Raw genomic sequence first — 17951 nt, forward strand, 5'->3', positions numbered from 1 at the left:
TTCTAGCCATCATCGATCCACTTTTCATTTTACATGTGTTTTGTCTTGTTTTTCCTCACACCTGGTTTCAATTCCCTCAATCATTTGTTGTGTATTTAACCCTCTGTTCCCCCCATGTCTTTGTCTGGGATTGTTTATTGTAAGTGCTTGTGCACGTGCTGTTTGGTGCGTGACGGGTTTTGTACCCAATATACTTGTTATTGTTATGCTGTGGGTTTTGCTATTAAACTGCTCCGGTTATTACTAAGTTCTGCTCTCCTGCGTCTGACTTCCCTGCCACCGATTACGCACCCCTTACAGGAATACAAAACTGTTGAAAGTACACACAGTTTATACACAGCACACAGTTTATACACAGCACACAGTTTATACACAGCACACAGTTTATACACAGCACACAGTTTATACACAGCACACAGTTTATACACAGCACACAGTTTATACACAGCACACAGTTTATACACAGCACGTAGTTTATACACAGCACGCAGTTTATACACAGCACGCAGTTTATACACAGCACACCGTTTATACACAGCACACCGTTTATACACAGCACACAGTTTATACACAGCACACCATCTGTAGCCCACTGTGTAAATCACTGCCAGTTGTTTGCTCACAAGATTTAGATCAAATATGTAATTCACTTGAACATATTAAGACAATTGAACTGTCACGACTTCCGCCGAAGTTGGTGCCTGTCCTTGTTCCGGCGGCGTTTGGCGGAAGACAGCATTTAGTACCACCTCTGGGCACTATGAGTACCTCGTCATGCCTTACGGGTTGATGAATGCTCCATCAGTCTTCCAATCCTTTGTAGACCAGATTTTCTGGGACCTGCACGGGCAGGGTGTAGTGGTGTATATCAGCGACATTCTGATGTACTCCGCTACACGCGCTGAGCATGTGTCCCTGGTACGCAGGACGACTGTTGGAGCATGACCTGTACGTGAAGGCTGAGAAGTGTCTGTTCTTTCAACAGTCTGTTTCCTTCCTAGGGTACCGCCTTTCCACGTCAGGGGTGGAGATGGAAAATGACCACATTTCAGCCGTGCCTAATTGGCCCGACACCAACCACGGTTAAGGGAGTGCAGCGGTTTTTAGGGTTTTCCAACTACTACCGGAGGTTTATCTGGGGCTTTGGTCAGGTAGCGGCTCCCATTACCTCACTGCTTAAGAGGGGACCGGTGTGACTGCAGTGGTCGGCTGGGGCGGACAGGGCTTTTGGTCACCTGAAGGCTCTGTTTACCCAGGCTCCCGTGCTGGATCATCCCGATCCCTCCTTGGCATTTATAGTGGAGGTGGATGCATCTGAGGCTGGGATAGGTGCTGTGCTGTCTCAGCGCTCGAGTACGCCACCCAAACTCCGCCCCTGTGCTTTCTTTTTGAAGAAGCTCAGCTCGGCGGAGCTTAACTATGATGTGGGGGACCGGGAGCTACTGGCTGCCGTAAAGGCTCTGAAGGCGTGGAGACATTGGCTTGAGGGGGCTAAGCACCCTTTCCTCATCTGGACTGACCACCGCAATCTGGAGTACATCCTGGCGGTCGAGGAGACTGAACCCTCGCCAGGCAAGGTGGGCCATGTTCTTTACCCGTGTTGTTTTCACCCTGTCCTACAGACCAGGTTCCCAGAACACTAAGGCAGACACACTGTCCCGGATGTATGACACAGAGGAGCGGCCCATGGATCCCACTCCCATACTTCCAGCTTCTGGCCTGGTGGCACCGGTGGTGTGAGAGCTGGATGTGGACATCGAGCGGGCATTACGTACAGAGCCCACTCCCCCCCCAATGTCCAGCTGGGAGTCTGTACGTTCCGTCTGCTGTCCGCGACCGTTTGATCTATTGGGCCCATACGTCCCCCTCCTCTGGTCACCCTGGCATCGGTAGTATGGTGTGCTGTCTTAGTGGGAAGTACTGGTGGCCCACTTTAGCTAAGGACGTGAGGGTTTATGTTTCCTCCTGCTGGTGTGCGCCCAGTGCAAGGCACCTAGACACCTGCACAGAGGGAAATTACAACCCCTACCGGTTCCACAACCGGTAGGGGTTGTGGTCACACCAATCGGTGGATTTCATGACGGAACTTCCTCCGTCACAGGGAAACACCACGATCCTGGTCATTGTGGATCGGTTTTCTGCCATCTCCTGCCTTTGCCGGGTCTCCCTACGGCTCTACAGACTGCGGAGGCCCTGTTCACCCATGTCTTCCTGCACTACGGGGTGCCTGAGGATATAGTTTCTGATCGGGGTCCCCAGTTCACGTCTAGGGTCTGGAGGGTGTTTATGGAACGTCTGGGGTTCTCGGTCAGCCTTACATCAGGTTTTCACCTGATGGGCAGGTGAACTCTCTCCACCTGCTAATGGGCAGGTGAACTCTCTCCACCTGCTAATGGGCAGGTTAACTCTCTCCACCTGCTAATGGGCAGGTGAACTCTCTCCACCTGCTAATGGGCTGGTGAACTCTCTCCACCTGCTAATGGGCAGGTGAACTCTCTCCACCTGCTAATGGGCAGGTGAACTCTCTCCACCTGCTAATGGGCAGGTGAACTCTCTCCACCTGCTAATGGGCAGGTGAACTCTCTCCACCTGCTAATGGGCAGGTGAACTCTCTCCACCTGCTAATGGGCAGGTGAACTCTCTCCACCTGCTAATGGGCAGGTGAACTCTCTCCACCTGCTAATGGGCAGGTGGAGAGAGTTAACCAGGATGTGGGTAGGTTTCTGCGGTCCTATTGCCAAGACCGGCCGGGGGAGTGGGCGGCTTTCATCCCCTGGGTAGAGATGGCCCAAAACTCCCTCCGCCACTCCTCCACTAACCTATCCCCTTTTCAATGTGTACTAGGTATCAGCCGGGGCTGGCACCGTGGCATCAGAGCCAGATCGAGGCACCTGCGGTGGATGAATGGTTTCGGCGCTCGGAGGAGACATGGGACGCTGCCCATGTGCACCTGCAACGGGCCATCAGGCGGCAAAAGGGGAGCGCCAACCGCCACCGCAGTGAGGCCGACCGGGTCTGGCTCTCGAAACCTGCCCCTTCGCCTGCCCTGCCGGAAGCTGGGTCCACGGTTTGTGGGGCCATTTAAAGTCCTGAGGAGACGGAACGAGGATTGTTACAGCTCCCCCTGATTACCGTATTAACCCCTCGTTCCATGTGTCTCTCCTCAGGCCGGTGGTGGCTGGTCCGCTCCAGGAGTCTGAGGTGCGCAAGGTTCCTCCGCCCCCTCTGGATATCGAGGGGGCCTTGGCGAATACTGTTCGAGCAATCAAGGCGTCGGGCGAGGGGCCTTCAGTACCTCGTGGAGTGGGAGGGGTACGGTCCGGAGGAGAGATGCTGGGTGCCGGTGGAGGACATCCTGGACCCTTCCTTACTGCAGGAATCGTCCTCCACCTGGATCGTCCTGCGCCTTGTCCTCCGGGTCGTCCCCGAGGCCGGTGTTGGCGTGCTGCTGGAGCCGTGCATCAAGGGGGCGGGGGGTACTGTCACAACTTCTGCCGAAGTTGGTGCCTCTCCTTGTTCCGGCGGTCGACGTCACCGGTTTTCTAGCCGCTACCGATCTATGTTTCATTGTCCATTTGTTTTGTCTTTCCATTCCATTATTATTTATTCTCTATTTAACCCTCTGGTTCCCACATGGTTTTGTGCGTGTTTGTTCGTTGTGAAGTGTTCGCTATTTTCTGTGAGCTGGAGTATTTTCCCTGCGTGGAATTTATTTGGATGTTTATTCGAGTAAAGTATGTTATTTACTCAGTTCTGTGTCCTGCGCCTGACTCCTTCCTACCCGCTGCACATTGACATTTGACAAGAACATAATCAGGGCATTCACTTTAATGTGCTGATGGTTCAATTTCAAAGCAGAAAACTGTCTACTTTAATGTGATAATGGTTCAATTCTAAAAACAGAAAATGTGCTAAAGGTTCAATTCCAAACAGAAAACGGTCTACTTTAATGTGCTAATTTTTCAATTCCATACAGAAAATGTGCTGATGGTTCAATTCCAAACAGAAAACTGTCTACTTTAATATGATAATGGTTCAATTCTAAAAACAGAAAATGTGCTAAAGGTTCAATTCCAAACAGAAAACGGTCTACTTTAATGTGCTAATTTTTCAATTCCATACAGAAAATGTGCTGATGGTTCAATTCCAAAGCAGAAAACTGTCTACTTTAATGTGCTAATGGTTCAATTCCAAACAGAAAACTGTCTTTCTTTCCTTTTCCTATGATGACTCATCCTTGTCACTCGAAAGAGGACTGGATAGGTGAAAGCAATATGGCGGACACTTCTTTCAGCCTTTTTATTTTCCTTCTGCATAGTGCTCACACCCATCCCCCTGGTCCTTTCAGATGGGATCAATGAGGGCACAGGAAATAGGAACAGGTTCCAGTTTGGAAATAATCATAGTCTAGATTTAGCATTATTAGGCAATGTATTGTTGCTGTTTATTGTTCTTTGTTTTGTTTCCTATCTTATGCAAATTGCACTCTACAAATATAATATATTATTATTATAAGTGTTGCTCTTCCTCCGTTCAGGTGATTTTGGGGTGTCCTGTCTGCTGATGGGGTCATGTGACTTGGCCACCACCTTCACGGGCACGCCTTACTACATGAGCCCTGAAGTCCTGAACCACCACGGTTACGACTCCAAGTCTGATATCTGGTAGGAAGGTGGAGCAGCACACTGAGGCTCAAAGACAGAAAGGTCAAAGTTAGGTTAAAGTTCAAATGTAAAGAAAGGTAAGGTTAGATAGGTTGAACGGTGAGTGGACATTGACATTTATCTTGATGCTGCACTGTTTGTTTATGTGTGTAGTGACTTTCTTAACACTTGTAACGCGTGTTTTGTGTTGTGGCAGCCACCACAAGTTTTATTATGTGAATGTTTGTCATGTTTAAGACTTTTAATGAAACAAACACCTGTTTAGAGCTCTGTGTTTTGAAGATGAGTTCTTTTTTTTTCTCATTCCCCTCCGAACCTCAAGAGAGTTGTTGACATCCAGTTTCCTCCTCCGTCTCTGCTTTCTGCTAAGGCTACAGTGCTGAGTTCAGAATGCTGTCACGTATCAAGGCAGACACTCATTGTGAAATTTGGCTGGTATTTCCTTCAAAGCAGTCCAAAAGGAGCATGGCTAAGAGGCACTTTGGATATGGACTGGAATATGTGATGAGTAATGAAGTGTAGAAGAGGGGTAGAAATGGATTCATGTATAATGATGAATGGAGTCGATATGGCCGTTGCTCTGATCAGCAGGAGAGCATAAAGAACACCTTTAATACCAAGAGCGACTATAGATCCCTCATCTTTCTATAGATAGACTATAGATCCCTCATCTACTGAGCTCAAAGTTCTTTGAAAAGAATGCAACAGTAGTAACTGTACATGACTTCCTTCAGCACCAGTGCTCCATGGTTTCAAATAATAGTCTTTATGAGAAGTTATTCATGAAGAAGAATCTGATTTCTTGGAGAAAAATAAGTAGAGCCGGTAGAACATAGTACTGAATGGAGACAAAAGGTCTGTCAACTCTGCACTGTCCCTCCCAGCTGCCAGCAGCTTCCTTCCACCCCTGGCCTTCCCCCCTTCTTTCCATATTCATCTGTTTTCAAGAGGAAATGACCACTAATCCCAGAGTGGGAGTGGAAAATTGGCTTATTTTATCCGACAGAGAGGAAGAGACCAAGAAGCCACTTGAGGAGATGGTGGTGATCTCAGACACTGATACACAGCCCTCTGGGTAGTCTGTTGCCTCCCACTCCTCCTCACTCCGCAAGGCTCAGCGTCTCTTCCCATAGACCACACTAATGAAAGAGGAAGTGGTCACCTCACGCCTCGACCGCTCTACTGTACCACGCACGGCCCATTTAGCTGATCTCACAAGGAGAAGAGGGCTCACTGTAGGTAACAAGTAAAGACAGGAAGTGGGAGATGGACTTTAAGGGTTAGAAAGAGTACGAGGATTAGAGCAACAAGTAGAGTCACAACTCTGTTAGGTCACAATGAGACATTGCCTGGTGGTAGATGTTTGAAATCCCTGTAATACATGGATGTCCACTCCTCTTCCCAATCCCTTCTTCTTATTTTACATCAAATAATACAATTATTACTTGATATAAAAACAATGTAACATTTGATATGGAAAATGAGATGGAGGCTTCCAGGGAAATGTAGATGATATTGTTTGTTTATCCTCCATTATGGTATCTGAATACATTCATATTCATTGTAGAATCACTCTGTCCATTTGTATTACTTGCATTGTTGTTCTGGTGTACTGTGTGGCAGGATGCAATAAAACAAGAGATTAAGAGATATTAAAGACAAAGAGGTGGATGATTGACAAATAATACCTTTAACTCTCTAACTTCCATCTGCTTCCTGTCATCGTTTGGTTATCTCTCTATTCCACCAAGAGTAATAACGGGAGCTAGTATATTCATTCACATATGTCTGGCGGGCATTTATTATTCTCCCATCTAATCTGTTTATTCATGGCCACTTTCCTTTGATGCCAAACAACCTGCAGGAGAAGGGAGCTTCATTACACCTCGATATAAGATGTGCACAGTTCCATTACCAGATGTGTTAATGTTCTCACTTCTTACTGGTCTGTTTAGAGTCCATGTGGGGTATTAGTCATATTGGAAATATGAGACGACATTGATTTATCGATTCAATTACACAGTAGATCAGAGTGTCAGGTCGCACACCCCTTCCAAGTGCAGGTAATGAATATGGAATGGAAGGACAGTTTTGATACAGTAGGTGACCTTATCACTGCTCAGATGGATGGGGACCTCAAAGGTTACCTCAACTGGCACCGACTGTTCCATACGACTGGACTTCAGGTCAGGACCAGTGGATCCAGTATCCTTAACCAATACAGGTGTACCCAGAGGTGTTGATGATATCACTACCATTGTGAACTGTGTTGGCTGATTGTGTGTGTGTTTCAGGGCCATAGGCTGTATCCTGTATGAGATGTGTTGGCTGATTGTGTGTATGTGTGTGTTTCAGGGCCATAGGCTGTATCCTGTATGAGATGTGTTGCCTGTCACACGCCTTTGAAGGACACAACTTCTTGTCAGTTGTGATGAAGATAGTGGAGGGAGAAACCCCCAGACTGACAGGCAGATACTCTCTGGAGCTCAACACACTCATGCAAAGGTGAGAAGGCATTAGCTGGAGAATGTAAGGGTCAACTCAGTAACACATAGGTCAGAGTTCAACCCTCTCACATTGTGCTTCAACATGTACAAAAAATGATAATACAGGATAAAGAGTGTCTTACCCACCTTCAAACCCGAACCCTTAACTTATCCAGAACCATGTGCTGTCTCTCTTTTAGGATGCTGGAGAAAACCCCGTCATCCAGGCTCTCTGCTGCAGAAGCTCTGAAGACAAAATTCATTGAGGACAGTATGCAGGTTAGACCTATCCTGGAAACATAACACATATCACAGCAATATAAATACTTCCTAAGGCTGATTGATTGGTTGATTCATTGGGGTGGCTCCAAAGGTCAAATGGGCGGAGCTATGGTACCAGAATCACAGACTAATCAAACCTACTGGCTGGTTGGATGGATTTACTCAATGTTAAATCGACTTCCTGTCATAGTTCACTTTTTTCCACAGCACATTTTCTGTGTTCATAACCTTTTCTACCATGACAGGTTAGAAAGTCAGCATTTCATCTGTCGTCCACATTCTTATTGACAATACACACACACACACACACACACACACACACACACACACACACACACACACACACACACACACACACACACACGCACACGCACACGCGCACGCGCACACGCACACGCGCACACACACACACACACACACACAGTCAATGAAACGTAAAGCCAGCTAAGCTCATGTGAGATAATAAATGTACTGTAAATAATGTACTGTAATGTACTGTATCTGACAAGCATGTACAGTGCCTTCGGAAAGTATTCAGACTCCTTGACTTTTTCCACATTTTGTTAGGTTACAGCCTTATTCTAAAATTGATTACATTATTTCCCCCCCCCCTCATCAATCTACACACAATACCCCATAATGAAAAAGCAAAAATAGGTTTTTAGACATTTTTGCTAATTTATAAAAAATATTTAAAATAATTTTTACATAAGTATTCAGACCCTTTACTCAGTACTTTGTTAAAGCACCTTTGGCAGTGATTACAGCCTCGAGTCTTCTTGGGTATGACACTACAAGCTTGGCACACCTGTATTTGGGGAGTTTCTCTTATTCTTCTCTGCAGATCCTCTCAAGCTCTGTCAGGATGGATGGGAACGTTGCTGCACAGCTATTTTCATGTCTCTCCAGAGATGTTTGATCGGGTTCAAGTCCAGGCTCTGGCTGGGCCACTCTAGGACATTCAGAGACTTGTCCCGAAGCCACTCCTGCATTGTCTTGGCTGTGTGCTTAGAGCGTTGTTCTGTTGGGAGGTGAACTTTCTCCCCAGTCTGAAGTCCCGAGGGCTCCGGAACAGGTTTTCATCAAGGATCTCTCTATATTTGACTAATTTCATCTCTGCCTCGATCTTGACAAGTCTCTCAGTCCTTGCCGCTGAAAAACATCCCCACTGCATGATGCTGCCACCATCATACTTCACCATAGGGATGGTGCTAGGTTTCCTCCAGACGTGATACTTGGTGTTCAGGTCAAAGAGTTGGTTTCATCAGACCAGAGAATGTTGTTTCTCATGGTCTAAGAGTCTTTAGGTGCCTTTTGTCAAACTCCAAGCGGCTGTCATGTGCCTTTTACTGAGGTGTGGCTTTCGTTTGGCCAGTCTACCATAAAGGCCTGATTGGTGGAGTGCTGCAGAAATGGTTGTCCTTCTGGAAGGTTCTCCCATCTCCACAGAGGAACTCTAGAGCTCTGTCAGAGTGACCATTGGGTTCTTGGTCACCTCCCTGACCAAGGCCCTTCTTCCCCGATTGTTCTTGGGGACCTTCAATGCTGCAGAGATTTTTTGGTACTCTTCCTCAGATCTAATTCTCGACACAGTCCTAACTTGGAGCTCTACGGACAATTCCTTCGACCTCATGGCTTGGTTTTTGCTCTGACATGCACTGTCAACTGTGGAACCTTATATAGACAGGTTTATGCCTTTCTAAATCATGTCCGATCAATTGAATTTCACCAATGCGGACTCCAATCAAGTTATAGAAACATCTCAAGGATGATCAATGGAAACAGGATGCACCTGAGCTCAATTTAGAGTCTCATAGCAAAGGGTCTGAATACTTATGTAAATAAGGTATTTCTGTTTTCATTTTTTTCATTATGGAGTATTGTGATGTCATTATGGAGTATTGTGTGTAGATTGATGAAGTTGTTTTTTTAAATCCATTTTAGAATCAGGCTGTAATGTAACGAAGGCACCGTATATAAATGTACACATTACATGGATACACATCTGGTGGTCTGTGTTTAGTTTCTGCCTTGTGCAGTATGCTAACCTGACTGTACATGATGTATTCTGTTTAGCTTTCTTTCTGTCAGCACTGCATTCTATGCATTGTATTTCTCTCTAGCACCTATGGCTGAGTGTACATGTAAAGTATATGATGTGGCTATCCCCTTTTATGTCTGTATGCTAGCCTGACACTGTTGTGTCTCCGTCTCAGTGAACATGGTAATTGGTGTTGCCTAGCTGTTCTGTATTGACATAAAACACAATGGTTCTTTGATGTCTCTTGTTTTATCTCCTCCTCCTCCTCCTCCTCCACATCTTCTCCATCTCTCCCTCCAGCTCCTCCATCTCTCCCTCCTCCATCTCTCCCTCCAGTTCCTCCATCTCTCCCTCCAGCTCCTCCATCTCTCCCTCCTCCATCTCTCCCTCCAGTTCCTCCATCTCTCCCTCCTCCATCTCTCCCTCCTCCATCTCTCCCTCCAGTTCCTCCATCTCTCACTCCTCCATCTCTCCCTCCAGCTCCTCCATCTCTCCCTCCTCCATCTCTCCCTCCAGTTCCTCCATCTCTCCCTCCTCCATCTCTCCCTCCTCCATCTCTCCCTCCAGTTCCTCCATCTCTCCCTCCAGCTCCTCCATCTCTCCCTCCTCCATATCTCCTCCATCTCTCCCTCCTCCGTCTCTCCCTCCAGCACCTCCATATCTCCCTCCTCCATCTCTCCCTCCGGTTCCTCCATCTCTCCCTCCAGCTCCTCCATCTCTCCCTCCTCCATCTCTCCCTCCAGTTCCTCCATCTCTCCCTCCTCCATCTCTCCCTCCTCCATCTCTCCCTCCAGTTCCTCCATCTCTCCCTCCTCCATCTCTCCCTCCAGCTCCTCCATCTCTCCCTCCTCCATCTCTCCCTCCAGTTCCTCCATCTCTCACTCCTCCATCTCTCCCTCCAGCTCCTCCATCTCTCCCTCCTCCATCTCTCCCTCCTCCATCTCTCCCTCCCGTTCCTCCATCTCTCCCTCCAGCTCCTCCATCTCTCCCTCCTCCATATCTCCTCCATCTCTCCCTCCTCCATCTCTCCCTCCAGCACCTCCATATCTCCCTCCTCCATCTCTCCCTCCAGTTCCTCCATCTCTCCCTCCAGTTCCTCCATCTCTCCCTCCAGCTCCTCATTATCTCCTCCTCCATCTCTCCTTCCTCCATCTCTCCCTCCTCCATCTCTCCCTCCTCCATCTCTCCCTCCTCCACCTCTCCCTCCATCTCTCCCTCGTCCATATCTCCTCCATCTCTCCTCCTCCACCTCTCCCTCCATCTCTCCCTCCTCCATATCTCCTCCATCTCTCCTCCTCCATCTCTCCCTCTAGCTCCTCCATCTCTCCCTCCTCCATATCTCCTCCATCTCTCCTTCCTCCATATCTCCTCCATCTCTCCCTCCTCCATCTCTACTCTCTCCTCCTCCATCTCTCCCTCCAGCTCCTCCATCTCTCCCTCCTCCATATCTCCTCCATCTCTCCCTCCATCTCTCCCTCCTCCACATCTCCTCCATCTCTCCCTCCTCCATCTCTCCTCCTCCATCTCTCCCCATCTCTCCCTCCTCCATCTCTCCTTCTCCATCTCCCCCCTCCTCCTCCATCTCTCCTCCATCTCTCTCTCCATCTCTCCTCGCTCCTCCTCTTCCTCCTCCTCTTCCTCCTCCTCCTCCTCCATCTCTCCCACCTCCATCTCTCCCTCCTCCATTTCTCCTCATCTCTCTCCCCCTCCTCCATCTCTCTTCCTCCATCTCTCCTCCATCTCTCCTCTCTCTTCCTCTTCCTCCTCCTCCTGTTCCTCTACCTCCTCCATCTCTCCCTCCTTCATCTCTTCTCCTCCATTTCGCCCTCCGCCTCCTCCGTCTCACCTCCTCCATATGTCCTACATCTCGCCCTCCGCATCCTCCGTCTCTCCTCCTCCATATCTCCTCCATCTCTCCCTCCACTTCCCCCATCTCTCCTCCATCTCTCCTCCACCATCTCTCCCTCCGCTTCCTCCATCTCTCCCTCGATCTCTCCTCCTCTATCTCTCCTACTCCATCTCTCCTCCCTCCTCCTCTCCCTCCTCCATCTCTCCCCCCTACACCATCTCACCTCCCTCCTCCTCTCCCTCCTCCTCCTCATCCATCTCTCCCTCTATTTCTATTCAGGGTGTGGCGTGACTGGTGTTATTTTTCCATGACAAGTTTCTTCTATTGTCCTGTGAATATTTTCCCTCCCTCCCTCCCTCTCCCTCTCCCCCCAGTGGTTTGTCCCTCTTCTCTTGATGACAGATTTCAGTGTGAGAATGAGGGACATAGAGATAGGGCACCACCCTATATTATACCGAAAGCACAGAGTTTCTGAAGAGAAAGAGGGAAAGAGTGGAAGGGAGAGAGAGAGGGAGAGAGAGGGAGAGGGAGAGAGAGACGTAAACATATCAACGATGGTGAAGTAAGACAGGGATATACTAGTCTGTTTGTAATAAAGCAATAATATTGATAATGTTAATCTTGATCTCGCTCTTTCTTTTCTCTCTCTTTTACTCTCGCTCTCTTTCCCCCTCCCTTTGTTTTTCTCTGTCTCACTCACTGTCTACAGATCTTAAAACACAAGTTCTGTAGTCTGACACTGAGAGACAAGACATCGGTGGGAGAAAGAGACGCAGCACAGATATTGAAAGCGGTGTAAGGACATGCTCTATGTACTGTATGGTTGTCTGTAGTTTGGGTTATTTTAAGAAGGAAGAGAGAGAACTAAAACCACTATCATCCTCAGACATGAACACTGGCTCCTCAGTTTAGAGCTACGTGGCTGCAGTTACACACCACTATCATCCTCAGACATGAAGAATGAACACTGTCTCCTCAGTTTAGAGCTACGTGGCTGCACACCACTATCATCCTCAGACATGAAGAATGAACACTGTCTCCTCAGTTTAGAGCTACGTGGCTGCAGTTACACACCACTATCATCCTCAGACACTGGCTCCTTAGCTTAGCGCAATGTGGCTGCATCAGGACAGAGGGATTTTTAAGCATTTACCCAAACACACACTAATATTGCCATACTCTGTCCCTCTCTATACCCCCTTTTCTCTCACTCTCTGTCTGTCTCTTTCTCTCACTTCCTCTCTCTCACTTCCTCTCTCTCGCGCTCTCTCTCTCACTTCCTCACACTCACATTTTCTCACTCATTCAGACATGGAAATCACAGTTAGTAGCAGCTGTCTCTTAAACAAACCAGAACGTCACTGATTCAAACTGGCACCAATCAGGGAAGGTGCCTGTCATCATTAGATTAGCTGGCCACACACTCTCCTATATGTTAGAGTAGCCAGGTGTACCATGTTGCAGAGAAAGACCAGATTAGGTCTAGGTCTTAGCAATAGCCACACCCATCTCTTTAGGATTGACACGATCATGTAATTTGTTGCCTGACAGACTGCATCTGTAATGACTTGCCAAGGTGCCTTGGTAGCATGTGGACAATGTGATATGGTTGTGAGAAATGGTGATTAACTTGGGATTATGGATGATATGATTCTCTGATCTGATGTTATGCTCATTAACCATTAATCATGTTATTCTACTTTTTACATACTTACCCTGATCTTGTCGAATGGAATTCTACACACCTTATAGTTAGAGTGGTGGTTGAAGCCAGGGTTATGGTTGAACTGGGATGTGGACATGGAGCTAGGTTTAGGGTCGGGTCTAAGGTTAGGGTTGAACTGGGATGTGGACATGGAGCCAGGTTTAGGGTTGGGTCTAAGGTTATGGTTGAACTGGGATGTGGACATGGAGCTAGGTTTAGGGTTGGGTCTAAGGTTAGGGTTGAACTGGGATGTGGACATGGAGCCAGGTTTAGGGTCGGGTCTAAGGTTATGGTTGAACTGGGATGTGGACATGGAGCTAGGTTTAGGGTTGGGTCTAAGGTTAGGGTTGAACTGGGATGTGGACATGGAGCTAGGTTTAGGGTTGGGTCTAAGGTTAGGGTTGAACTGGGATGTGGACATGGAGCCAGGTTTAGGGTCGGGTCTAAGGTTAGGGTTGAACCAGGATGTGGACATGGAGCCAGGTTTAGGGTTGGGTCTAAGGTTAGGGTTGAACTGGGATGTGGACATGGAGCCAGGTTTAGGGTCGGGTCTAAGGTTAGGGTTGAACCAGGATGTGGACATGGAGCTAGGTTTAGGGTTGGGTCTAAGGTTAGGGTTGAACTGGGATGTGTACATGAAGCTAGGTTTAGGGTTGGGTCTAAGGTTAGGGTTGAACTGGGATGTGGACATGGAGCCAGGTTTAGGGTCGGGTCTAAGGTTAGGGTTGAACCAGGATGTGGACATGGAGCTAGGTTTAGGGTTGGGTCTAAGGTTAGGGTTGAACTGGGATGTGTACATGAAGCTAGGTTTAGGGTTGGGTCTAAGGTTAGGGTTGAACTGGGATGTGGACATGGAGCCAGGTTTAGGGTTGGGTCTAAGGTTAGGGTTGAACTGGGATGTGGACATGGAGCCAGGTTTAGGGTCGGGTCTAAGGTTAGGGTTGAACCAGGATGTGGACATGGAGCTAGGTTTAGGGTTGGGTCTAAGGTTAGGGTTGAACTGGGATGTGTACATGAAGCTAGGTTTAGGGTTGGGTCTAAGGTTATGGTTGAACTGGGATGTGGACATGGAGCTAGGTTTAGGGTTGGGTCTAAGGTTATGGTTGAACTGGGATGTGGACATGGAGCTAGGTTTAGGGTTGGGTCTAAGGTTAGGGTTGAACCAGGATGTGGACATGGAGCCAGGTTTAGGGTTGGGTCTAAGGTTAGGGTTGAACTGGGATGTGGACATGGAGCCAGGTTTAGGGTCGGGTCTAAGGTTAGGGTTGAACCAGGATGTGGACATGGAGCTAGGTTTAGGGTTGGGTCTAAGGTTAGGGTTGAACTGGGATGTGTACATGAAGCTAGGTTTAGGGTTGGGTCTAAGGTTAGGGTTGAACTGGGATGTGGACATGGAGCCAGGTTTAGGGTTGGGTCTAAGGTTAGGGTTGAACTGGGATGTGAACATGAAGCTAGGTTTAGGGTTGTTTTAATTTTTTATTTAACCTTTATTTAACTAAGCAAGAACAAATTCTTATTTACAATGACGGCCTAACCCGGCCAAACCCTCACCCGGACTAGGCTGGTCCAATTGTGCTCCGCCTTATGGGACTCCCAATCACGGCAGGTTGTGATACAGCCTGGAATCAAACCAGGGTCTGTAGTGATGCCTCTAGCACTGAGATGCAGTGTCTTAGACCGTTGCGCCACTCGAGAGCCCCGGGTTAGGGTTGAGCTGGTATGCAGACATGAAGCCAGGGTTAGGGTTCAAATCAAATCAAATGCTTACTTACAAGCAACAATGCATATTTTTTGTGTTGGTTAAAATAAAAAAATAAGAAGAACAAAGTAACACAATAAAATAACAATAACGAGACTCTATACAGGGGGTACCGGTACCGAGTCAATGTGTCAATGTGGAGACTCTATACAGGGGGTACCGGTACCGAGTCAATGTGTCAATGTGGAGACTATATACAGGGGGTACCGGTACCGAGTCAATGTGTCAATGTGTAGGGGTACAGGTTAGTCGAGGTAAATCGAGGTAATATGAGGCTAGGGTTGAACTGGGACGTGCACATGAAGCTAGGTTGAGGGTTAGGCTTTCTGTTAGGTTTAGGCTTAAGGTAAGGGTTTAAGTTATGGTTAGAGGACAGTGGGAGACATATCTGAATCAGGGCCTCCGATTAGTATTCCTCTTGATTAGATCATCTCTTTCACATGTATATTGTTTATGTCTGATTACTGCCTATCTCACTCTAAATGACCTTGTTACATACCTTACATGTTGAAAGAAGTATTTACATCCACATAGGAAGTGACCTACAAAAGGTCAACGCTAGAATTCAATCAAATCCACCACCCTGAGGTGTTTACAGTGCACAGTATCTCTTTTTGCCATGGTAAATTCAAAATCCCATTAAGGCAGCAATTGTTTTTAACAGTGCAGAGGTAATTGTGTGTAGGAGTATCGGACCTCTGACCTATCTTACTCGCCAACGCTCCAGCCCTCCCAACCTCTGACCGTTGCCCTTTGACCTTTGAACAGGCAGAGAAAGGTGCACCTTCAGACACTGAGGGAGAAGTCAGAGCTAGACAGAATGACCCCCAGGGAGAGAATGAGGCTGAGGAAGCTGCAGGCTGCTGACGACAAGGCCAGGAGGCTTAGGTAGGACACCCTTACATACCCTCACAAGTACGCACACACATGTACACACACACGCACACACACACGCACACGCACGCACGCACACACCACAGTCATTCGGTCCATGACCAGAATAGAGCCTGTGAGGTCCCGTTGGGATTCTTCTGGGGCTGATGCATGGCTGGGTTCCCTTTAAAGACGAAGAGAGTTTTGTGTAAATGCATTCTCCCCTGCCCTAGTTTCCTTGGGCTGAACTGTGTTGGAGACGTGTCTACAGGGAACGATACTGAGAGCGACAGAGTGGATGGGAAGGACAACAGGCCAGGCAACAGGGCTATTGATGTGCTCTATGGAGTTCCAACTTTTAGCAGGACGCTGATATTATACAAGCCATGACCTCTCTCTCCTCCTCTTCTCTATCTCGTTCTGTGTCTCTCTGTCTCTCTCTGTGGGTCTCTATCTGACTGTGTTTCTTTCTCTCTCATTTTCTCTTTATCTATATCCTTCCTCCTCTCTCTCCCTCTTTCCCACACTCTGTTGTTTCTGGTTGATAACTAGAGTGTTATTATTATTTTTTTAATTCAACCTTTATTTAACTCGGCAAGTCAGTTAAGAACAAATTCTTATTTTCAATGACGGCCTAGGAACAGTGGGTTAACTGCCTGTTCAGGGGCAGAACGACAGATTTGTACCTTGTCAGCTTGGGGATTTGAACTTGCAACCTTTCGGTTACAAGTTCAATGCTCTAACTGCTAGGCTACCCTAAGACTATGACTTCCTAGTCTTAATGATCAATATAACCCACTGCCATCTCACTTTTATACTGCGTTGCATCATTCATCTACAGGTAACTGCCAAGATAAAGGAAACCCCAACATAGTGTCTTAATAGGGCATTGGCACCACGAGCCAGAACAGCTCCAATGCACCTTGGTATAGATTCTACAAGTGTCTGAAACTCTTGGAGGGATGCGACACCATTCTTCCACCAGAAATTCCATCATTTGGTGTTTTGTTGATGGTGGTGGGAAACGCTGTCTCAGGCTCCGCTCCAGAATATCCCAATAGTGGTCAATTGGGTTGAGATCTGGTGACTGAGACGGCCATGGCATATGGTTTACATAGTTTTAATACTCATCAAATCATTTAGTGACCACTTGTGTCCTATGGATGGGGTCATTGTCATCCTATGGGGGAATAGCCATGGTAGACTAAATGCTTTTTTATACATGACCCTAAAGATGTTTAACTCAGGAACCACACCTGTTTGGAAGCACCTGCTTTCATTATACTTTGTATCCCTCATGATCTCAAGTGTTTCCATTATTTTGTCAGTTACCTGTATATTAAGATATAAAGCAAGGGGTGTGTGGTATATATGGCCAATATACCACGGCTGTTCTTAAGCGGGACGCAACGCGGAGTGCCTGGATACAGCCCTTAACCATGATATACCCATATGCCCATATACCACAAACCCCCGAGGTACCTTATTGCTATTATAAACTGGTTACCAACGTAAAAATAAATGTTTTGTCATACCCGTGGTATACAATCTGATATACCACAGCTGTCAGTCAATCAGCATTCAGGGCTTAAACCAGCCAATTTATAATATAATGTAACACTACAGGAGACTTGCTGAGGAGAAATACCAGGAAAACCACTTCCGAATGCAGGAGCTGAGGAGCCGCCATTTTGAGAAAGTCAGTTTGGACGTCTTGAATGTAAGAGAGACACAATTCTAAAAGTTGAATCAAAAGCTCTCTTAGGAAATAATGCATATAATTGGATGAAAAATGTTTTGTTTTTACCCTCTACGACTTTAATTACTTGAATTAACTCATTGTTTAAGTGCAATTAGTAGCCGGTTCTTTGGCCTGAGTTAAATTAAACTCTAAGGGTGTCCCTTCTCCGTGAACCTCGTTTGGTATTCCCTTATGTTCTCATTAGCCAATCACTCGCTTCATAATTGAAACTCCCCCTAAAAAAACAAAAAAAACATTTGTCTTGTTAAAAAATTAAATAGATACTTATGACTAATTGAATTGAAAACTCCATCACTTCCACCCAATAGGAGAGTGCAGGAGATGCAGTCCACCAGACTGCACCAATCACAGCTGAGGACTACCGGTCGCTGGGTTGCTCACAACCAATGGGAAGGCAGCAGCAGGACAAGATGCGAATGTCTGAGCCAGTAGGGTGTGGTGAGTATACTTCCTTCTTGTACCTTTTATTTCTGTTAACGATAGGATTATGTTTTTATGCAGTACATCTTGGTTAGCCTGCATTACATCTT

General features: G+C 47.1%; 1 protein-coding gene across 1 annotated transcript in view; it reads left to right on the forward strand.

Annotated features, from left to right (window-relative positions):
- LOC110520780 (serine/threonine-protein kinase Nek11-like) overlaps nucleotides 1–17951 on the forward strand; it is a 62061-nt gene that overhangs the window by 27640 nt on the left and 16470 nt on the right. The window contains exons 6-12 of the mRNA XM_090185962.1: nucleotides 4538–4664; nucleotides 7020–7169; nucleotides 7351–7429; nucleotides 12032–12117; nucleotides 15555–15674; nucleotides 17286–17379; nucleotides 17730–17859. Coding sequence (XP_090042088.1) covers nucleotides 4538–4664; nucleotides 7020–7169; nucleotides 7351–7429; nucleotides 12032–12117; nucleotides 15555–15674; nucleotides 17286–17379; nucleotides 17730–17859 — 786 coding nt within the window. The remainder of the gene's footprint in view (nucleotides 1–4537; nucleotides 4665–7019; nucleotides 7170–7350; nucleotides 7430–12031; nucleotides 12118–15554; nucleotides 15675–17285; nucleotides 17380–17729; nucleotides 17860–17951) is intronic.

The sequence above is a fragment of the Oncorhynchus mykiss genome, chromosome 2 (assembly GCF_057628025.1).
Source record: "Oncorhynchus mykiss isolate SJ-2025 chromosome 2, ASM5762802v1, whole genome shotgun sequence".
NCBI classification, from domain to species: domain Eukaryota; kingdom Metazoa; phylum Chordata; class Actinopteri; order Salmoniformes; family Salmonidae; genus Oncorhynchus; species Oncorhynchus mykiss.